This window comes from Scomber japonicus, chromosome 9, assembly GCF_027409825.1.
Source record: "Scomber japonicus isolate fScoJap1 chromosome 9, fScoJap1.pri, whole genome shotgun sequence".
In the NCBI taxonomy this organism is placed as follows: domain Eukaryota; kingdom Metazoa; phylum Chordata; class Actinopteri; order Scombriformes; family Scombridae; genus Scomber; species Scomber japonicus.
In genome coordinates, this window is record NC_070586.1 from 14,774,518 (window position 1) to 14,799,128 (window position 24,611).

Sequence of the window (24,611 nt, forward strand, 5' to 3'; positions counted from 1 at the left end):
AAACACTTCTACATGCAAACTAGATAATCACCACCAGGAGGTACATGAGAGCCGTAACATCAGTTATGGCAATGAGTCGTCCCAAAAGTTGACACATTTAATGGCATCATGTCTTTCTGCAGGAGCCGACAACATCAAGAAATATTGGAGTCGTTACTACCAGGGGTCACAGGGTGTAGTCTTCGTATTGGACAGTGCCTCATCAGATGAGGACCTCGAGGCAGCGCGTACTCCATTCAGCCCTCCAGCATCCACAACTCTGCACGCTACCTTTCCTCATCCTTGCCAATCACCAGGACAAGCCTGCAGCAAGAACACCAAACCAGGTAACCTAGCCTATTTACAATGTTACTGTTACTGTACCTTGTTCCATCCCATGCATCTCTAACTTCAGTTTGTCGAACTTTAAAGCAACCCCCACTGAGTCATTAAAAACATTAAATGGCAGTTTTGATGAGAAAAGGTAACCATACTTACCAACAATAAGTATATGCATACACATGAAGCTCTTCTCTTCTGCACACTCAAATAACTAGTAGTACACGATGGGTCCATTGTGATAAAGTGGGTGAGTCCAGAGCTGATCTCTCATTGGAATGTATCACATAATGACTGTGAGATTGTAAGTCTCATCATTTTTAGATATTTTTATTTGACTTGTAAAATCCCCTCTTTCTTGTGTTGGTGACATGAGGGTATTTGTATGCCCTTGTGAACTGGGAAGCTGTCTTGTTGAAGACAACACACCAGGTCATGTCTCCCAAGGCAAATTGGTGTCTGGCCCAAACAAGAATGATCAAAAGACCCCCATGAATTGGTGTTTTGGGTAAAGGGAAACTTCATCTGGAATATGGAATCCAGGGCCTCTCGCTGCAGCCAGGCCTAGAGCAGGACTTTGCAATCCCATGTCTCATTGCTGGCTGATCAGGTAAGACTCAGTCCCAACAAATGACACAGGGCTAATGCCATGTAGGCCAACCCCCTCAAAGGTCAGGTGTAGGAGTCTAGTATATTGCCAAGTGGGTGGCAGGCCTTCCTTAATATTGTCTTAAAAATCAACAATTCATGAACAGAAATTTGTAGAAGCAAACACAATGAGGCCAAACTGACCAACCACAGTTCTTTCAATTCTCATTTGGTCTTTCTGTGCTGGTGGACACCAATATTAAGAGGATATTGTCAAGCTTATGAAGGAGACTTTTCAGGCTTGGTTAACCCAAGGGTCTTACGAATCAGCAGCCAAGAATCTGGAGTCCAGAGGTAATGCAGCTTCTGTTGTCCCAGAATCAAAAACTTAAGTGTGAAAGGAGTTTTGGGAGTTCATGAAAAAAACAACAACTTGTGGACTGTTTGGCCTCAAAAAGGTTCTGGCAACCTGTCTGATGACTCAGGAAGGAGTAGGGGCTTCTCAGCAGGGGAGGACTGCTCACTTCAACTGGGGATACTATGAGCGGAAACTTCTGGATAGACATGCCCTCTGTGGAGGAGGCAAAGTTGTAAGAATCTCTGCATATTGTGTGGTGGTGCCTCCCAGGGCGACATGCCAGGGATGGAAGAGAGTCATTCTGAGATTCAAAAGCCTGTTGGATGACACGCCTCTTCAGTGTTACTTGGAGGCCTGGGACAGTGCCTGTGGCTGGTGGTGCTGGTGTTGGTGTATCACAATGCTGATCCTCCTGGGGAAAGCTGGCTGAAAAGGAGGCTTACATCGATAATTGAACTGTAGATACAGGGGGATTAATGCAAATTCCTTTTTATCTCGCAAGGATACTGGGGGTAGAGACTGAAAGAATGAGATGATGGATACAAGCGGCAGAAGGGTGTTTCTTGGCACACCTTCAGGTACAGGGTAAGGAGTTTGAACATCTGGAAGGAGACAGGAGAACCACTGCTCCTCTTGAATTGAAACAAGCCAGTTAAGTTGGTTTGGGGATCTTAATTTGATGCCTGGGCAGCTCATTGTGGAGGTATTCTGGCACATCTAGCTGAAAGAAAACAACATTTCATATTCTACCTGTCCTGGGAATGCCACAAGATCTTAAGGGGGAACCAGATCACATTCAGGAAATAAGGATGTAGTATTCTAATTCTTATTTTTCTTTTGATTAAACGGTTATGCATACAAATGTGCATTACTCCAAATGGAGAAGAAGAAGGGGAATGGAAATTCTTATGTGTCAAAGACAGCAGAGTTAAATGCAGTGAAAGAAAACGCTTTCTAGAAAGTCATTTTTTAGTGTTTTAGAGTTACAGAAAACGGAGGATGGTGCAGAAGAGCAAATATATTTATCTACATCCAGTTCTGAGAAAAGTAAAACCATTTTAAAAGTTGTGAATTCTGCTATGGAGACCAATTCAAAGCTGTCAAAGGCACCCACATTACTTTGAAATAAAATTTTAAAAAAACTTAGAATTAAAATAAGAACACCTGAAATTCCACAAAAAGTCTATAGGAAACATAAAAAAATGTTTTCACCTAGACACTAAACTTAGAGATAAGCATTAAAAAGACACAAAACAAGGCATTCATTCTGTGCTAGACAATTGCTACTCAATGCCTTCATGCATTTGTTCATGTTGTGCTACCTGCTATAATGCTGTATTCTAATTTTACATGTCAAGAAGCGGTTAAGGCAGAAATGCAAAAAATGCATAATTTTGAGCGTGATTCTCTTCTTTACTAGAACCACGAGGCCCTAACCAAGCAGCATGAACATAAATATTTAACATAAATATCTGACATAACAATCATTGGGGATTCAGAATTTATCTGTTGTAGCTGTTTTTTTCGCTTCTCGGCTCTCTTTTTGTTATACATTCATCTGTTTCACAGGTTTAGTGAACACACAGCACATGTGCTTCCAAGATGCTCACTTTATATCCTTGCCAGTAAATGGCCCATGAAACAGCTTTTGGTCTCTGGTACACAGATTCCCCCATTTTTTTATTTGCCTGTATGTCTTTTTTTTTTTTTTTTTTTACCTTTACTGAAAGCGTAGATTTATGCTTTAGGTTATTTGCCATTTGGCAGGTCAATGTTAGGCATATAATTTTTAAAACAGAAAGTGATTTGTAAGTAGCATAGTTCTTATTTCAGTAAGTCACTTCACTAATTTGGCAATTTGCCTGTGCCACCAAGATTATTTTAGAGAATGTCTGAATATTTCAATGTTTCCACATTTTAATCATTATTTGAGTGCCATGTAATTTTGGTTGGGGTAGTTTTAGAGGATAAAGAGTTTAATTCTCAACCCAGTGTCAAGGATATTTTTTGTGTGGGTTGTCAGAGTCCAGTTTGTGCTGGACAGGCTTTGTTGTTATAAATCTCTGTAAATTGGCCGAGTAGGAGCCACATACTTCCGACCAATCAGTACAAATATTTTGTTGTAGTCATCCTCTTTTGTCTTGCTTAACAGTTTGCTTCTCCACGAACAGACAGGCTTCAATAGTTAAACGATAGTACAAATGTCATGGAGTAGTCATGGAGTAGTGGGTCATGTCATCACCTCCCCTCAGGACAGAATTAATCACTGCTTGTGGAGGCAGCGATAAAAAAACAAGCAGAGTAGTCTGACTGTTCCCCTCTCTCTCTCTCTCTCTCTCTCTCTCTCTCTCTCTCTCTCTCTCTCTCTCTCTCTCTCTCTCTCTCTCTCTCTCTCTCTCTCTCTCTCTCTCTCTCTCTCTCTCTCTCTCTCTCTCTCTCTCTCTCTCTCTCTTGCTCTCTCTCTCTCTCTCTCTCTCTCCATCTCTCTCTCCATCTCTCCTCTCTCTCTCTCTCTGTCTTCCTCTTTGCTAGCTATGCTCGACCACTCTACCTCCCTCACAGAAGGAGCCTCTTGGAGTGGGATGTTATGGCTAGCATTCCCAGTGCAATGCTAACTCATGTTTCAAAAACCTTGAGCCTAATTTTCCCGCAAACTCACACACGCACACACACACACACACACACACACACACACACACACACACACACACACACACACACACACACACATACACATGCATCATCTCCAGTGGCCTATTTTAGTGTTTCTGAAGGATAACTAAGATGGATGCCTGGAGAGAGGGCCATCTGCATTTCTTTGCCTAGACCACCGGTGTTGCTGCTCTGTAGTGATGCAAAATCTGTACTGGGAAATTAAAGGCCAGATTGTCTCATTGTGACCCAAATTAAACACATTTGAAGCAAACCTGTGGCTCCACCTGAGTCAGTTTAGCTTAATTTAACTAATTAGCATTGATTGGTTGCACTTGAGCACAAGCTAGGATAGTCATGGAAACACACTAATCTTATTGATATTTTAAATGGCAACTGCTCGCTTTAAGCCTGACAACACTGGACTCTTTGTTGGCTCTCATAACGTAGCCAGTTAATCCAGACTGCGAGCTGCTCACACTTGCCCACTGCTCTTAGCGTGATGTGTCCGGCCATATTCCACTCGTCATTGCATAAGTCTCGGGAAGTATTGACTTCTCTGAACTGTTTGCAAACACTGATGACATGTGAGACTGGCTCATGGGGATGGAGGGATGAGATGGATGTCGCCCAAAGGCGTTTTTTTCCCACCATGTTGGGAGGGCCATTTGAGTTCACAATAAATGACTTACATAAAGTGAGTTGGTTGCTGGGGAAGCTGCAGTTGTTTCCATACTGTGTCTATTTCCATCAGCTAAATATATGCAGGCATATGGGCATTTATGCTTTGTCCATGTTGCTATTTTGTACTTATTTATCTGCACTCTCTATCTCTCTTGGTCACATATGGTTCTACATTAAAGACATTGAAAGAAATACATGCATGCAAATTACAAAATATTTGGCATGGTTTTTTAAGTGTGCATTTAGTCTTTGTAATAAGTTTGGTCACGGTCATGAGGTTATGAGTGTTGCCATGCCTGTGTGTGCAAATCATCATCTGACTCATGCTGGTGTCATTTGGTATTCAGTGACTCATAAGTAAGCTTTGCTAAGATGAAACAAAATCTGAGACCAGCTATGAAAGAAATTATTGACTCCACCTCTACTCTTACAATGTGTTTCTGTGCCTCTATACTGTATATTAAGCTCATGAATGAAGTAATAACCCTTGCTTGTTCTCATCAATGATAGTCTGCCTTCAGGTGGTATCATGTCTCACAGCTAAAAAGAAAAAGGAGGATGGTGGGGGATAGTGAGGCCACTCAACCACTGGAGAGTGCAAGATGGCAAACCCTCTCTATATGTTAACCAAACATTTGCTCAACATCCGCAGGGCTTTCTTCCTGGAGTTTATTTTCAGTTCTCCCCAGGTTCCTAGGCTATGCATTTACTTCACTTTGAAGGGCTTTAACTTCAGTTATAGGGGCTTGGACTGTGCATCTATGAAATATACGTATATGAAGAATTAAATAAGCTATAGGTTCTGTGATAAAGTATTGCAAATGAAAAACGGGTATAGACCCTCAAAGATCAAACAAATAGACTAACAGGTATTTATTCACGTCAAGTGGCAAATAGGATGCAGGCGGCATCCCATGGATATTTTAGAGAGTGAATTTTTGAAAAATTAAGAAAATTCCTTAACTTTTTGTTACTATACTACACTTAACTCTCCTAGAAAATCCCCCAAATGACAATACTAACTATATCAAATGCGTATATGTTTTCTAAGCATACATATATTGCTCTTTTACAACAGTAATAGCTTCTATGTGCTATTAGCAGTCATCAAATACCACATTACTAAAAAAATGTATATTGTTTCTTAATATTCAATTTAGATTTCCTTGTTATTTTCAATTATTAAGAAAATTAGAGTTTTGCCAGAACTTGTAAGGTACATTGTTCCTTAGTCCCCTAACTTGTGTCTTGTCTTCAGAAGGTAATATTTGTGTTCACATTACTTATTGATAAAGGTTGTTAAAATGCTCTATTGTAGAGCTCTGGTGCTTAATATTAAATGAAAGTTACACTAAAAGTACCCAGGTACATTTCACAAACAGGTGGCAAACCAGCACTGGTCTGGCTGTTACAGTATAAGTGCAGTGTGTCTCCTCAGCTGTGGATAAAAGCACAATTAAAGATGTCACTTCCTATTTCGAACACTTCATCATCCTCAGCAGCAGGGTTGTTGAAGCATCGCATCAAGGCCTCCCAGTGAACCCTAAAAAGTGTTAGTGTATGTATAATGTGTCTCTCTGCACTTCTGAAAACACTCATCACATACAGTATCATGCATTTATCTAGGGCACCTGGAGTCTGTCTGCTTTCATTGTGAATTACATTTCTGATTGAATATGTTTGCAGAAGTACTTAGGTTTTCACTGAAGATGAAATATTTTATGCTTAGTATGTTGACAGGTTCGTAGTCTACATAAAGAGAAGTGATGTTATTTATACTTAACAGGGTTTTCAGACTATGCCACCCACAAGGTAAGCATAGTTAATGTCATCTATTATTGTAAAGAGTCATTTTCAACTTGTCGAATTAGAAAATGTTTTAAAGACTCTTTCCTAGCTCCAACATTAGTATTAAAGAAGTAGCTGCTTCAGTCATGTCCAGTGAACCCTCTTACAACCTTGTGTGTTTTTTTTTCACAAGACCCAAATAATCTCACATGCACATGTATACTTTAAAAGTCTCGTATAAGACACCATGTATACCCAGTATGTTATGTATCTTTTCATTATTTATTAGAATTTCCATTAGCTTTTTCTGAAGTAAACTCAAGTCCTGTTAAGGGCCAGTGAACATTGCTTTTGAGATGTTTTGGGCCAGTGAAGCTACTTCACTAAAACTTTTGCTTCAGTGTACAAATATTGTAATTTGAGAGAGGGTGAAGGTTTTATTCTATGTCTTGGCCATTGTACTGTATGTCTGATCTGTAAAAATGGTCAATTGAAGTGGTAGATAATAATACTACCAATGTTACATTCTCAAGTAGAAATAATACTCTCTTTAACTTCATATTCTGCAGATATAAAGGTCAAGTCATCTAAAGGTAATTGTTTAAATTACTAACTATATTTTAGAAATGCAGGTAATGAAAATAATATATGTTTTTTTCTTTTCTGGTATATATTTCTGGTATACCTTTGTATATAAAGTAAAGATTATACCGTAATCCATAAACGGATAATGTTCAAGACTGTAACACTTGGAATATAACCATTTCAACTAGGGTCATAACCCTTGAACCACCATAACAATTTGCTCTGGAAAACTTAGTCTGGTTACATCCTTAGTAATCCCTTTGAAATGTTTAAACGATTTAAGCATGTCTAAATGTTTATTGGACTGGTCACTCTAAATTAAAACAAGAAGTCATATGTAAGGTTTTGTATATACCATATGTGATGCATGGATATAATGCTGCAGGTCTCGACCACAGTGTTCCCCTTCAATTTCCTAGGTCAAGAACAACAGAGTAACATTGGGTACTGTCTTCAACCTTGTTGTTTTCTAGAGGTATGTGTGGAGAAAATGGGTTTTATCTAGCTGCCCTGAGAGTAAACTCAGGCGTTTCCTTAAATGTGGCCACGTCAGTCCTCGTGTTAAACATATGCTAAATGTGTTTAGTTGCTGACTGTAACCATCCGATAGCAACTCAGAGGAATCCCCTGAATAGCTGGAAGCAAAAATAAAATGGAAACTTTTTATTGAAGTAGTTTAGATTTTAAATGGAAATTTATGCTTGAAGGTAGATATAACAAACGGTGATGTAATATATTTATTTACAATTTTTGCATGGAAAATCACCAGAATTGTATATATTTTGTATTGTGGGAAAAAAAGCTTTGTTGTGTCTACTGGAGCCCAGAGTAAAACAATTAAACAGGGATATTTTAAAGCACATTACATTGATTTTAGGTCTTTGTTTCATAATTTGCTTTGATTGAAACCTCGAGCCTCAGTTGCTTCTGACATGCTTTGAAGTTCACTTCTGTAAATTATGTAAAATGTCCTTTTATGAAATTTAAAAGAATGTTGAATGTAAATATGAAGGCACACATTCCCTTACACAGACATTATATGGTATATAATGTTACAACCATTGATGGATGTCTGTAGAGAAAACCATGTAGTCTGAAGGTTTGCATGTGATCCAGATTGCAAAATTAGATTAGGGCCACTGATGAATGAAGTTATATATTACTGCAGGGTTGGAACATGTATTGGATTTTGCAAGTGTCCCATACAGACTCCTGACTCCTGCAACAGGTTTCCATCTGAACTCCGCTAACCTCCAAAGACAGCAGCTGCATTACATGCAGGTTCTTGTGAATGTTTGACAAGCACCACCCATGAAACAAGCCCAAATTTAGTTGGTCTAAATTCTATTGGCAGCTCGTCTGGTGATGACACTATATACAAATTACGTCTCCGTATTGGCTGCCTTCTCACAGCAACCACTGTTGACAGAGAAAGGTGGCCCGTTTCCTTAACATACACATATGCTTAGGTTTGCTAGTGCTGTTTTCTGGGGCACTCCTTGTTTATGGTGTCACATTAGTGACTTAGGGTGTTTCTGGCACTGCTAGAGTGAGGGGTGAGAGAAGGTGGTGGTGGATAATACAGCTCAGCAGGCCTGTTAAGGCCTCACTGGGGCCCTCTGTGCTGGTGCAAGTGTTTTTCAGGAGCAGGGTGGGTCTGGAGGAGGTAGAAGGAAACATGGGACAGAATTCCTTGTTGACATCAATCTCCTGCCGTTGGGGGGCCCAAGGAAGCTGGGGAGGAGTGGAGGGGAGGTCACCCTGTTGATATAACACCTCAACAAAGCAGGTCTGTTTGGATGGCTGGGTCTAATGGACTGCGTCCACGAGAGGCTCTTGTTTTAGAAAATGCTGTCAGTGTTAGTGGACAGAATTAGAGGTCTTGTTGGTTCTATTAGTACTTGTGTTAACCGAGGAAGAGATACTGCAGAAAAGAGAATGAAACTGATGATACACTTTATGAAGAAGAGGAAAACAGTGGAGCCCAGGATTGAATCAGAGAGTTGGAGAAAGAAAAAGGGGGCGCACAGGAGATTGAGCTGGCTTATGTGGAAATGAGAGGAGAATACAAAAAAGATGAAGAAAAAGAGAAAAAAAACTGCAAACAAAGAAGAAGGGGGTGGCTTTAATATCTAACCTTGATATCCATGACAGCATCTCCTCTTCAAAATTGTAGACTGAAGAATTGAAACATTGTTATCAAAGTCTCCAGATGACTGGACAGGAAAGTATCCCCTCATACTTCCTCTACTCTCCCTCTTTCACACTGTCAGTTAGTCACTCACACATACACACACACATGCTCAAACCCAAGTCAATCAAGTCCTGAATCATCCTTTTAAGCTTTAGTCGATTGTGAGGAAAACAATGCCTGGTATGAATTGGAGCACATCTGTTTCCAGTGTACCAAAGCTAAATCTGATGTTGCTTCTGCATTGTGACAAAGTTACAACGCACAGACAAGCAGCCACTCGAATGCGTCACTTGCAGGACATTTTCTGTGCCAAACCACCAGAAAGAATAAAGTGAATTACAAATAGGGCCAAGGCTGGTGTAAATTGTTAAATGGTGTTATATTTTTAAACACTGTTGCAGCTCTGGTTGTCTCGACTTCTGGACAATCAAGGCAACTGTACCGAGTAGTAGAATGGAGATAGTGACAGGTTTTCACCTCTTCACGAACCAGCATACAAACATATCATTAATCATCAATTTGCCATGTTTTGACAGAAACAGTCAGACAGACGCACACATATACTCAGACACACAGGGGCACATTGACACAGACATTGTTTCATATGTGCCATGTTTTCTGCTTTCAGCTGATCTTACAATCCTCCCAAAAAGGACAATTTTCTCTTGGCTGCTCTTGACCGCTGTTGACACAATCACAAGCCAAACTGAGAACATCTCCTCATTTGTTGTCAGGACCTGCATAAACAAGCATTTTTCCTACATTGGTCAAGAGAAGAGCCTCTGACTTACTTTGCTCGCCCAAAAACTTTCCACAGCGTTTCAGAGTGATAAACTGTAAATTATCACGATGCCTTCTCTAATGAACGTACTTTGTGTCTGTATTAGCTATAATCTGATATAACTGATAAAAGTATGGTTGGTGTAGGTGAATTAGTTTTGGACTATGCTCATGTAGCATAAGGTGGAAGTCACACTGTTGCCAGGTGTTCTGGCCTTTACATTCACTTAAATGTGTCTGCATCAATATTCTGCATTGTAACACTTACATGTGTGTGTATGTGTCCAAGAGACAAACTTCGATGTCACACTATCCTTGTTTGATCACTTACATCTTGACATCACGACATCATATTTTGTAATAACACATCATACAATAAGAGTATTGCATGTTAAAAGATTGTATTATTTTCTTAGACTCTTTTGTTTCACCAGTGTCATTGGTACATTGGTGAAAACTGACTGACCAGAACAAATTTGTATCTGCTTTGCATTTCCCACATTTTTTTGGTTCACACCCAATTAATGGAGATGTTTTGATCAGTGATTGGTGACAGCTATAGGTGAGGCCACCACAAGAGATTAAGAGGGTGGTCGGGCCATGGTTTAGGGAATTAATTGTTAGCCAGCTTTTTGTCTCTATTATCAGACTTCCTGAAATAAAGTGGATGGAGTGGGGGGTATGGGGGCTGGACCTGGCTCTCTGTTTGATCATTGATCTCCATGACCCCATTTGAAGGATCTTAATCTTTCAGTTGACCTCCTCAAGGATTTTTTTGAGGAAAGGTGACAGAGGTGGATGTTGACTGGGAACTATCAACAGAGTGAAGATGCTGTGGGGAAAGTGATTGGGGTGTTTTTCCACTTGAGTGGAAAGGAGTGTAATGAGCCAGGGAGGTGAATACACGCATGTGCAGGCACATTTTTATGTGAAACTGAGATATGGAATTTACAACAAGTAGTAGCAGCTTTTATTTTTCATCCTCATCCAGAAGTGACCTAGTGAATTGTACACGACATAGTGTAGCTAGATTTTGGTGAAATCTCGGGTACTCAGGGAAAGCTCTTGGTCTGAAAAGTGAGGCCAATGTGGAAATGACTTAAACCTGTATTCTCACCAATGGCCAGCAGGGGGCGGCTCCACTGGCTCCAAAAAGAAGTCAGATTGTAGGGAAGTCTATGAGAGGATGAAACTACTTCTCACTTGATTTAGGTAGTTTCAGAAATAAAATAGTTTCATGTTATCAATTGCTAGTTTCAAGTCTTCTTGAATACAGCATGATATGCATTTTGTAAATTGTAGTCCCATTTAGAGTAAAGAGACAATAATGCCAGGTATGCTTTACGGGTGTGGTTATGTTGGGACTGAAGTCACTACCATGGCAACAATTTTGCTCAGGTAACAAAATAGTGTAGCTGTAACTGTCACTATTTGAGTATGTTTTAATTTAATCAAAGTTTATTGTAACACTGGTTGTCTAAAGAAGTCATGTTTAGCGTTTGCTTTAATGTGAGCTGTTTCGACTAGTTTTTTTGTTAGGAAAAATTAGCATTGCATTTGCATTGTCACAGTTAAACATAGACTGTAAATGCACTGTGCTAGCTTTCTTCCTGTTGTTCAAATATGGTCACTTATCATCACTTCTGGCTCCGAAAATCCAAGATGGTGATGTTCAAAATGATAATGATGATAATAAAAAAAAAATTTATTCAACCTTATCTAAAGCTTGTGTCAAAGAAGAGAAGGACCTCTGGCTGAGTGGGAAGAGTACAGTATATTGAACAACCATTTCATTTTATAGATTGACTTCCTCTCTGGTATGATGCCTGTTTGGATGGGATTGCTGATGTTAGGTATTACCATTTCAAGGCAACGTGACACCTAAGTAGGATTTTGTAATCCTATCATCTTTGCATGATGACAGGCTACTCTCCATCTCACCAGTAGTACATTTTAGCGTGGCTAGCTCTGTAGCAACTGAGCTCTAACAGGATTGTAGGTAGGTAGGTAGATGGATAGATGGATAGATGGATAGATAGATGGATAGATGGATAGATAGATAGCCTTGCTTGTCCCATGGGGAAATTCGTTTTCACAATGTGTCAGAAACACCACCAAATATTGAACAATATACATACACACACACTGTACAAACACCACCAAACATTGAACAACCGACACATATATCACACTCAGGAGGGCTGGGTCCATATGGGGTTATTGGGGGAGGTTATTGAGTGCTGAGATGGCAGACGGGACCAAGCTCTTGCTGAAACGTGCCCGTCTCCATCTCATCACTGCATCTGCGACCAGACAGCAACAGTGTGAAGTGAGGGTAGAGAGGGTGATCCGGGTCGTGACTTATTGTTCAGTCCTTACAACATCAATGGCAGCTTTGAACTGTACCATCTACTTTTCCAGTACGTTTGTAATCTCTGATTTAATTACGTTGTGACATGAGCAACTCTTGTCCGTTAGCTTCAGTGGCTAGCACTGTAGTTGACATAATTATATATTTTGTCAAGAAATGCCTGTTAAAAAATTTTTAAATGAAAATGTCTCCAGCCATGTTGCAGATGTCTACTCCATTGCTTGTTTCTGCAAAAACCCCAAGCATGCCTCCTCTGTACACAGTTTCTGTTGTGATATTCCTCGTATAGACTGATTTATATCATATTGTTTAGACAAATGTGCCTCCTCTCCCTTTTTCCCCTTTGTCTTTCTTTTCTTTCAAAGCACTTTGAGCTGTAAATTTATTTGTATTAATTATTATCATTACCAATCTTAGAGCTGCAGAAACAAAGAAGGCACAAAAATATGTAGCATTGAATTTATAAATATCTAGCTGGAATAAAGGTGATTTTCTCTCTTAACCTCACTGTCTGAACACAAAGCCTTCTTCTGAGGATGTTCTTCCATCATGTAAATGTCTAACTCTATCCCCAAAGAAGATTTAAGGCTAACTTTCCTCAAGCTTTTGTGCCTCAAGTCTCCAAGGCACTACTCTCCATCACAATAAGAGGATAACGCTGTCTCTTGTCTTTAGGGCTCAAACAGAATGTTGTGACAAGGCAACCAGACTGCACCCTTTCACATACATCTACACCACAGCTGATCTGCTCTATACACTAAACCAGTGTTCCTCAAATACAAATCTTTAAGGTTTTTTTTTTCAATGAGTCAAAGGTCTGTTTATTAGTTGGTCAAGCCACAACAAATCAATGTATCCACCACCAACCAACTTAACAATACAGTGGTGTATAGTAGAACAATAGAATATATGACTCAACTATACAATGTATTTTTAATTTTAACAACAAAACAAAATGTCCTTTTCATAAAAACAACAACAATAATATACTAAAAAATGTCCTTTCATAAAAACAAAAAAATCAAATAAATACTGAAAAACAAAACCTATTTTTTGTTTTAACATAAATTCAAATAAAACAAAACAAAACAAAATACATTCACAACCCCTGCAAATACTCCAAAATAAATATCAATACTTTTCTTTTAAAATACAGGCACAAAGGACACAAGCAAGGAGGAAAGAACTGTAGTGCTGTGCATCAAAAGTGAATGAACTGTTTCAAAAGCGGAAGTAAAAATGTGGGTCACACTGTAACTGCGCTTGCCCAACAAGTCACAGCCTATCAGCGCATTGTTGGCATGGAGACCAAAATACACACAGTGAAGGACTCGAGTCACACATCCATACCAGCGATAAAACGGATAATTCCGACTTGCGCGAACACTCGCATTTAATAATAATAATAATAATAATAATAATAGGGTTAGGGTTAGGGTTAGGGTTAGTCCGCAGTTTGAGGATCCCTGCACTAAACCATTCCCATTGTACGTCTCCTCGTGATGGTTCTAATTGACCATGGTCTGAGTTGGATATTGCCATCACTATTTTTTTTCAGTTCCGCATTTATTTAATCTCTTCTGGTCAATTATCTAAACAATATATTCATTTATTGGCTAAAAGGCCATGGATGATGCAGTTCCAACCTATTTTCTCCTGTCCACTTTAATACAGTACATTTAATTCAAAACCAAATCAAACACCTACCCAATATCAATGTCTTATCAAAGTTGGGGGTCTGTGGATTTTCTTTAAGTTTACATTTAGATTATCCTCTACGTCTAACAAAATGTGTTGCATTTCCTTCTTCACAAAACATTTGCAAAACTGATCTTTTAAGTATTTCTAAATAGTGTATTGTTTACATCCATGTTTAATAGCTTGTACTCTTCTTCCCTGCCCTTTCTGGCACATTGCTGCATTTCTTGGCTTGTAACCACCACCTCTAAATCACTGGCATAGTGTGAAACCACTGGAAGAACTGTGTGTCACGTCACCAGCATGCATGTACTCCAGTGCGCTACTACAGAGGGACTCCACAGGGGGTACCTTTAACTTTGTTTGAAACAATGATTATGCAAGTAACTACATATCATGAACCTGACTCAGTGAAGCAGTGAGTCAAGCACGCTTTTGTTGTAGCCGGACAAAGCTGTGCTCAGGTAGGACTATCATATACCAGGGATTAAGAGCAATTATAGTACATTCTAAACACGCTCTTTCCTCTACCAGACATTGGATGAGGTCATGCATTATCTCCAAAGCAGAAGCGGTCTCCTTAGTTTAAAATAGTTTCAGCATATTAACATCTAAGAACACCCAGGGGCTGCTGCAGCTGATTGATTCAGGTGGTCCATTTGATTTGATTACAGGGGATAACTCACACAAAGTTGTTTTGAAACTACGTCCTCTGAGAAAAGATAGAATTTGCAGCCTCCTGTCTTTTTATTTTTGCTGACATAAATCACAGTTTTCAATACATTTTATTGAGGTCACTATGTTTTCCTTTCTTTGTAACTGCTCTTTCCAGTGCAATTAACAGACTGATGATAAGATGTTTTGGTGCACTCTTTATTTTAAGGCTTTCATGTGGATTGCAAACATCTACCTGTTTTGTGAAAAGAAGAAACACCATGACAGGAAGAGAGAGGAGAAGAAGAGTGGGAATGTTTTCATTTGAGTGTCTTTGGTATTCAGGCCAGATAATTAAGTTGCTCTTTTAACTTGTCTCCTCTTCAAGTCCTCCAGATGCGCCCGAGTGTTGTCAGACAAGGTGTGTCGCTCCAACACGCCCATCCAAGAGCAGCTGTGCGGATGTGCTCATCTGTGCATGCATGCGCGCACTCGTGTAAATCAAACAGTTGTGTTTTACATCAACAAACCTTTCTGCCATAATCTCGCTTCCTCATTGTGTCACTCTCCCACACACACCATGGTGTTGTGTGGTCAATTCACTGCTCACCCTCAGGAATGCAGCTGCGCACCAACTACACCACATGTAGGTACACACATACACAGACACAGTGGTCTCCCTCTCCTTTACTATCCTCAGCTGGAAAGGTTTAAAAAACTAACTTCCACAAGATCCCTGGGAAGGAAACCATAAAGAATGGATTTGATGTGAAGAGGAAAACCACAGTGCTGGCTGAATTGTGATAATGACAGACGGAACACTTCCTGGCTTCTTGTTTTGAGGGGAGATACTTATCTCAAGCAATGTTACCTAAGATACTCAGTGTAGCCAGGGACAGAAATTACACGGATGAGGCTGAGGGAAAAGCGAGAGGGCCAAGGAAACATAAAGCTGCAAACGAGAAAGCTATTGTGGCAGAACGTCTTGCCCCAGACCTCCCCTTCTGCTTATCTCTATGCCCATCGTCTGGGCCTCTGTTATCAGCACAGCAATAGTATCCAGGCTAAGGGTTCTGCTTGTGTTTTCATATGTAGCCACGCTTGATAGACATGTTAGAACACAGTCTTAACAAGGTTTCACATAGTTGAAACTAATTGTATTAATATTGTGTTAAAGGAAACAATAAGGTGGCATTTTTGCTGAGAGACCTTGGAGGCAATAAGCACTACATATGGGTGGTTGTGTCCCGTTGTACCATTTCTTTCATGTATTTTTATTGGGAAATTTTGGAAGTCTGTTTGTGAAATGACTTTGACTGGTGTTTGGACCTGTTTTGAAGTCTGTCTTCTTTTCGATCTTAACTTGAAGCTCAGATTTGGCACCATTGAGGATGGTGGTTCATCCGTGGTTCTTGACCTCCACATTTTTTCGTCAGTTGTTGATGGAAATGTAGAACTTATTGAGTGTCTCTCTAATGATGTATTAATGCTGTTTTGATAAGTCACCAGGGTTTTTCTCAGCTGGTACAGACCTGATCATGAATTGGACATCTGAATAACACTGATTAGTCTATCATAGTTGTTATAGTGAGCCTATATATTTTGGCCTCCTCCTGTATACTGCTGTTGGTGTATTATTTTCCAAGCTGATTTCCTATGCAGTATATAATGTACATACACACACACACATTAGACACACTCAGATTGATGTAATGATGCTCTGCACTCTGTCCAAAGCCTCTGTCTTTTAGCGTCTGCATTCCTTCATGGCACAACCACCTCCAGATGTTCACCTCCTATACTGTACTGTACCCATGGACAAATTTCTTTCTCTGAAAATGCAGGCAACCCTAGCTTGGGATGGATTTCCCCCCATAAAGCCACTTTATTTGCCAATGTTTTTCATCTCTTCAAAAGACTTTGACATGGGAGCCCCTCAACAGAGCATTCTGGATAAAACATTAAGGAAACCAGGCCTTACAAACAAACTCTTTCCCTGACTTGAAAGCACACATGACAGCTTAGGATGCATGGGTGTGTAGTTGTATCAAAACCAAGAGAAAAACTCAATAGGTCCATCACATGGGTAACACTTAAAGGCTTTTTTTCATACTTTACACCAAGGATATACCTGTTATACCTCATCATTAATTAATATGCAATATGCAATTAATACTTAACGTTTCATATAAGAGCTATGTATTTGGTTCCCTCGCCATCCTGCAACCAAGTTACCCCCTGTGATGGCAGACATGACTGATCTGTGAGCTTGTCAGGTACCATCAGTGCAAAGCTGGTGCCATGTGACGCTCCCAGCGGCTTGCCAAAAGCTAATTGTGCTAATTGGTGAGCGCCAATCCTGTAACAAGGCTTTGAGGGGCGACCCACCGACACAGATGAAAGCGCTCAGATTTGTCTTGTGTCAAGGACTTGGGCATAATCGGCACGTCCGCTGACCTGCAGGCCATGAGGGCAGCACCACATTGTGGCCAGTCTATGTGAAGAGTGATGAGAAGGGAAACATGAACTGAAGAATCCACCCTCTTGGTTTTGCCAGACATAATGATTTGAAGATAGAAAATGACTTTATTACAGCTTCTACCTGAAATTAATAATTTCACTTCAAATCAATAAAAACACATTAAATACAGTATTTAAATCGATATATTTTTTGCAGGTGCCAGCTTAAATTTTCATAGAATTAATTCCTCCATTTATTTGTTTATGATAACATTTACATAAGAAGATACAAGCAAAAAGATTTATAAAATCTGGGAACAGTACTAACCATAAACCACTTTCTTAAAACCAGAGTTGTCATTCATTGAGTTGTGTGCATCAGAATTCAGTCCAATGCTTTTGTCTGTGCAAAACATTGCAGTATATATAATCCTGTCTCGGGATTGATAGATGAGCCCAGAAACCAGACATAAATTCTCCCAAGAGCTTTAACAGTCACCAGGTCATTTTACTTTTGCAGCTTTAGTTGTCTGATAGCCTTAGCTTGGGGTGGAGGGTGGAGGGTGGGGGGTGGGGGGTGTTTGGTGTTTGCTGTCTACAATGGAGAATTGGTTTAAAAGAATACAACAACAGCAAAGAACAACATAACTTACAAACTGTTTGTTTCCTCATGTGTTTGTTAGTTGTCTCAAGATAACTCTAAGGGGTGTAACATCTTATTTTCAAAATCCTTAAGTCAATTTTCATACTGTCTAGAAACCTGTTAAGTGTTTTCACATAGCACTCAGAGAGCTTTGTGCAGGATTGTCTGTCTTTAAGACTTGAGAGCTTCATTCAGCAACAGACAAGAAGTGTGTTTTGTCATTTTTCACAGTTTAGGACATTCGCCTATCTTATTGATGGGTACTGCACACAAACAGACTCTAAAACGTATGAATTGTGGCTTTGGTTCTGGTAACAGACTTGTGATCCATAGTACCCAGGTGCATCCCCTAGAGCTACTGCAGTGTTGATTTTTTACTTACTGCACAAATTAATGAAGCCATTCAAACTGTTGCGGTACAAACCACATATATAAGAAAAATAAAGAAGTTTAAAATTAGATGTTATAAAATAATTGGTTCCAAAATACAGTATTGGACGTTTTGCGGACGTTTTGCTGAGACAAAATATTCATTCAGAAGTGTTTTTAACTACCAAGCATCAGCATTGAGACACTGCACACAGCAGGGGGATCCTCCAGAGCCAGACTGGACTGTGGTAGCCGCCAAACATTCAACACACAGTCTTTGAAATATACACACAAACACAAAGGACCTGAAAAAAAAACGCAAACCGAGAACATTGAGCAGTTGTGGCAGTTGCTTGCCATCCACCGTGATTGGCTTGTGTATAGCGTGGTATAGCAATATTGCAGTTATTTTGGACAAAAGGTAACAGCTGCAGCTTTAGCATCCACACTGGTCAACATCCATCCAGTAATAGTAGAGTATAATTGACATCAGGTGAGCAGGAACTTTTTTTTACTCCTGTTGCAAACTGATTGGCACTTAATGGTGTCATCTATCTGTCAGCATGCAAACGTGCCACTTCAGTTTCTGTCTCTTCAATTTCCTTTAGCCCCACAGATATTCAGGAACAGATTAGCCTCAACTTTCCCGATAGATGGCAGCCCAGAGCCCAGATAGTGAGTAACTCCACTGGGTTGGGATGTCTCACCTGGAGACTGGATGTTGCTTGTGCCGTTGAGGTTGTAAATTAATTGTAATCTCTGATCTCTTCTCAGTCAATAAACAATGTAGCACTCTTCTCTTTAAAGTCAATTTAAATTGCAATGTGGGTGGTGTTATGCTCCAAGTTACTGTAATATTCTGGCACTGTAATATTCTGGCATGTCGCCACAGGGTTCCTTAATCATGAAGTGGCTCACTGTATTTTACTGTATTTGATTGAAAACATGTTACAGTTCATCACATATTATTAAAACTGTCAATTATCTGAAGTTTTTGGCTTGGATTTTAGGGGATTTAATTAAATTTTGAATCCATGTGATTGAAATGTATGTTTTTAGTTTCCTTTGTACTGTAATCAAGTGTGAAATACAATATTACCTAATTATAGCAGATTTTTTTCTGCATACCTGAGTTGAATAATGTCTGGAACTTGATACATCACTGTACCTCGTGTCCATCCATCCACATAATACAGTCATTAGTGCGCTGCTCAGCAGTAACATGAAGTATCTGTGTTCAGCTTGGATGGCAGTGATTATATATTATGCATCCTTTATTTAAACAGCTTTCTTTTAAATTGACACCCTGATTACAGGACATAAGCACACACAAGCTACAGTATACATCATACTAAAATGTAACAAATCAGATGACTCAAGAGTCAGTTAAGATCAGTGGGGTTTGGTTGTCATACCCTGAACTGAATGAAAGATCAAACATACCTCCCCCTTCGGCTTTGTTACACCTGTGACAGCTCATGTTTGAGGGGTTAAACTGTGTGTGCCAGAAATCAAATGAATGCACAGAATACTTGGCACGTCACTCTTCCCCAGTGCAATGTAGCTACATGAACATGTAAACTGTCTGAGTTTTGCAGACATTGCTGCAGGGCAGAGGGAATTACACTGTCACACAGAGGATATGGAGCTGCCGTGATATCCTCTTGGCACATAGTTGAAGACCATCCAGGTGGAAATTGGTATGCTCTGCCAAGAGGGAGGTGGGGAGTGAGGTAGTTGCGTGGGAGGTGCTCATCTACATCAGCAAGCATGATCTTTCATGTAAATATTATATGGTTTTACCTGTTGTAGCTGTCAAAAGCAGAAGAGCTGGTTTGTGGTAATTGGTGTGGAAGCTCGCTGATATTCAATTTTTAGTGTATGTGTGTTATGTTTTGTACACTTGTACATTTTTGGTAACAACTGGACCCGTCCTATAACTGCAATTGTCTGTGACTGACTAAGTAGCTGAGCGATGAAGTTAGACCACTGGTCAGCTACAGAGTGTTGGAGTTTCCCCATTGGCCATTGCACTTTGGTGCAAACAGGTATGTCCGCTATGTCCTCAAAGGGTGTTTACAGCGACCGTACTCATTGACTGCAACTCTGTCTGCACCTGGATGCCATGATAGCACAACTGTCAGAGGAGCATGTGGCGGCATCGTTGCGGCTGATCTAGTGCATGTGGTCTGCGGCCTCAGTGCCGATGTTGACAACTCACCCAGTGGGGTGCCTGGGGCCACTACACACGAGAAACCTCCAATTTTGGTTTGCATGGTTTCGGTCCAAGCCAGGACAAGCACTGCAAGCTTGCGGAGCTCTCCATATGCCAGGAGGCATGAGGAAGAGCACACAGTTAAAGCACCCCAAATAAACACTCTGACAAAACACTCAATACAGAGTGAGTCTTAGAATAATCAAATCAAATCAAACAGAAAAACTATTTTTATTATAGACACTATCACTGTCTGTCCCTGTAAGCAATTGTCTATAAATTCATACATTGACCATACATGGTCCAGCCGTATAGTAGGTTTTGACCTAGTCTTGTGTTTCATTAAGTTGTGTGCATATCTGTAAGAACTGTAGTTGTGCCACACAGGAGGGGCACATGTCAATCAGGTATGTCAATGAGAAAGAGCCTTTCAGTAGTGTCTTAGTTTTGTTTGGTCAAATAACTTCTTCCATACACATCTGAAGGTGTGTTGTTTTTTCTGTCTCTGCAATTATAGTTTCTAAATAATTTCAAGGTAATCACAATCACTTTTCCATAATAGAAGTATACTGTTTGAGGTTATTGAAGGCATACAAATAATTAAATCACCTTTTTTTAATCTTAGTTACTCATGCATATAGGCTCCAGTACAGTGCAATCGGTGTTGCAGTTTGCCACATTCATTATGTGGACAGGAGAACAACGAGTCAATGCAGATCATTACATCGACACCTATGTACAGTAAGGCGAGCTCTGCAGTGTTACATGATGCAACCTGAAATTGGAGACTTGCATTTGAAAATGTCTGCTGAGGTAATTTTTGATGACAGTGTTGGTTGAAGAAGAAAAGTTTCTGATGATGTACTGAATATTCCATATTCTGGGCGATATGGCAAAAAGTATGATGATCATTTTTTCCATACTGATCAACTGTGACCGTTAACTAACTGTCAGATACAGTTCAGACCTGCCTCGTCCTGTTTGTCTGACTTTGGTTTTTGTTTGACTATATTTATTAAATGTAACGGCCTAATCAGTCAATCAAATTAGATAATATTGAGTGCAGTGTTTAAAGAATATGCAGCTTGGTTAAGATAAGACAGGCTGATTTGAATTCTTTTTTAATGTTACTGAAAGGTCAGACTAATAGGCAACTAATTATTCTTAACCTTCAAAATTTGGTAAGGAAATAATTATCAATTTTTTTCAAAATTGTATTAGTTGTAAACCACAATTTTAAAATGGACATAATTTGTAAAAGTGTAATATGGAACTCCGATAGTACAGTGCACAAAAAAAAGAAAAAAGTGCAGGAACTGGTGTTTGCACCACTTCACCAAGTGCCACAGGGAGTTTTGATGAATTTCACCCTTTTTCAAAAGTGGCATTCTTCATGCCTCATGCCCCAGCCAAAGCTGGTAAACAGCCATGGCCACCCTGTCTGCAGACACAGGCCAAGGCGCATTTAATGGCTCTGAAAAATGTCTACCAAAAATGGAGATGTGACCGACAGGATTTGGAAGCCAGGTGCCCTGAGCACCACAGGCCTGCCTGGGTATGATTAAAGCTGCAGCATTATCTCAAACATTCTTCAAGTGAGATAACATATCGTGCTAAAAGGGTTACTGAACTGTACTAACTACTGCATTTACTGTCGTAACTGAATGTGTATGTGTCATTGACCAGGTCTCACATCATTTCCAGTTGGTGAATAGGTAGGATAAGGTTGCGTCATGTATACTTAATTACAAATGATTGGGAATGTTTCTTTATTTAGAGAGAAAATCAGTGTGGTCTACTTGCATGTGTTTTCTGTTTTCATCTGGCCAGTACACATGGACCCTAAACACCCTTGGGACTAAAATATGGTCTGTGCATGGGTATGCTATTTGTATAATCATTAATCCCACCATGCCACATGTGTTTATACGCTATTTATGTGCTGTGTTGTCTGCATTGTGTCTGCATTGTGATTGTGCCTGAGCTTTCATGCAGACCATGAAAACAAGGTGAGCAGGGAGGTGGTGTTGAAAACAAGAATAGACATGGCAAATGGAGGGTCATTAGACATGATACTGTGCTGTGTTTTTTTACGTTTCGGTTTCAGTGGAAAGAGTGACTCGACTCTTTCATTGAAGGAAACAGAATGGATTATTTTTGCCTCCAACAATGCTTGCACTTGTGGCGCCACTGTGATAAGGAAGAGCAATGATGACTGGTGGTAGACAGGGAATGTGAGCAGTGCCTAGTGGAGCTAGACCAAAGATGAAGTTTGCACAGATTTGAAGACTGTACCTACCACACATGACAGCACTGGACATTATTTGATACTAAAAATAGCATCACTGAAGCATTAAAGTACCAGCACAACAGTTTCCTTTTCCACCTTTGTTTGTCCTCTTTTAACCATGGATTGAAATACCACAGTCATATTAAAGTAAACTGCAAAGAACTACACAATGACTGGGTTGTTGTTGCATTGCTTGTTTACATCTTAAACAAAGCCGATGCTGTTATTTCTTCCCAGTTTTTTAGGTGCAGTGGAAACCCTAACAGAACTTTTAGTCCCTGGTGTTATTACTGAGTATTAGTTCCTTGGACCAAAAGATCCACAATAGAGAGGATGTAAGTAGGTGATAAGTCAGTTTTTCCCCCTAAGTCACTCTCACACATCTCAATGCCTTACTCTCACTGCACTGATTTTAGTGCTTGCTGCATTGGGCAGTTTAACTGTTCCAGCTCGATTTGCGTCTTAATCGCGCCAGATGACAGACGAGTCCCCTGGGCTGTCTGGGCCACATGAGACGCTCTTCTTCAGCTTCCTGTGATCTGTGTTACCCTCCCACAGTGTTTAAGAGCATAGTCAAAAGAAGCCTGAAGAATCCTATGCAGTATTACCCTAACAGATAATTTAAGGTTAAATAATGGCTTACGTTCACCACATTATTAACTCAATTGATTCTCCAAACATAGCTTTAGTCTCTTTCATTCAGAAAATATCAACAAAAAACCCTTTGATGTTACTGTAGCAGCTTTACAGTTTAAATGCCTAGAGACAGCAACATGTCATGACAAGTCTCATCATATTTGTACCTCTGTCATTTCTGTGATGTATCCCAAGATTTATGGAAATCATATTGCTCCATAAATATTACATCATTTTTTTTGTATTTAAGTTGTGACTTCCATTCCTTTTTTTTCCCTCCACAAACTTTACCCTCTGGGAACAGTTCGATGCTGTTTGTTGGAGCTGATGTGGGTGGTGTGAGCCATGCAACCCTGCCACCCTGCCCCAGTGTCCTCGTCTGTCCCTGTCTGGCCTGCCCACCCCTCCACCTCCCTCCCGCGGTGTCCTTTCTGAGGGCCAGCTCCTCTGAACCCAAACAACAGTTCCATTTGTTCTGCCAGGGCTGGGAATGCACTCAGCCATCTTTAGCTGTGTTTCTGCCAGCCCCACTGGATGCCAAACCTGTGGACCTTACTCATATGCCAGCTCTTCTCTTTCTTTTGCTTTCTTTCACTCTGTCTGCCTGAGTTTGTGACAGTGCCAATGTCTAAGTCACTGGTGAAGGGTCTTGAGAAGGGACCATCTGTGTGGCTATGTGATAGTGAACTTATTGCACTGTGTACATGGCAATCAGAGTACATGTTACTGTAAGATGTGGTATTCCACTGCAGTGAATGAAAGATTGACGAGTCTCTTAGTGGGATTAACAGATAGAAAAAACATGCATATTACTGATATTATTTCTAATATGTTTTCATTTGACTGGGATGTATTAATGCTAGTGCGGCTGATGCATGATTAGATGAAGCGAGGCTTGAAATGTTCAGTTAAGCGCGAAACCTCACATTTTCAGCCATGTAGAAAGGTTGTCATCCAGCTCAACAAATTCCACCATTTCCTCCACTATCAGCTTTTCTTTGTTACTGTGTGGATGTAAGATTCTCATGATTCTTCATTGATTTCAATAATATTTGTTGCGAAGATAAACTTTTATCTTATCATAATGCTTCTGCAGGTTTTTGCTACCATGCTTGTGGTACTGAAACTTCCAACACTGATTCAGTACCTTTGAAGCCCTCATTTTACATCCATTGCATCCTGCCAGTATTGCAGCTCATATTGCTCATCTGCAATCCTATGACTGCTGTTGTTACCACATGAAGTGTTACTACTTCTCTTTGTGACAGGTTGTAGAAAGTGTAACTACATTTCAGGATATATTCATTCTTTATTTAATATTTGTTTTT

The 24,611-nt window shown here is 39.9% G+C and overlaps 1 protein-coding gene across 1 annotated transcript in view; it reads left to right on the forward strand.

Moving 5' to 3' along the window:
* Window positions 1-24,611, forward strand: part of LOC128364171 (ADP-ribosylation factor-like protein 15) — a 113,178-nt gene that overhangs the window by 62,422 nt on the left and 26,145 nt on the right. The window contains 2 exon segments of the mRNA XM_053324712.1: window positions 123-228; window positions 230-326. Of these exon segments, the coding sequence (XP_053180687.1) occupies window positions 123-228; window positions 230-326 (203 nt within the window).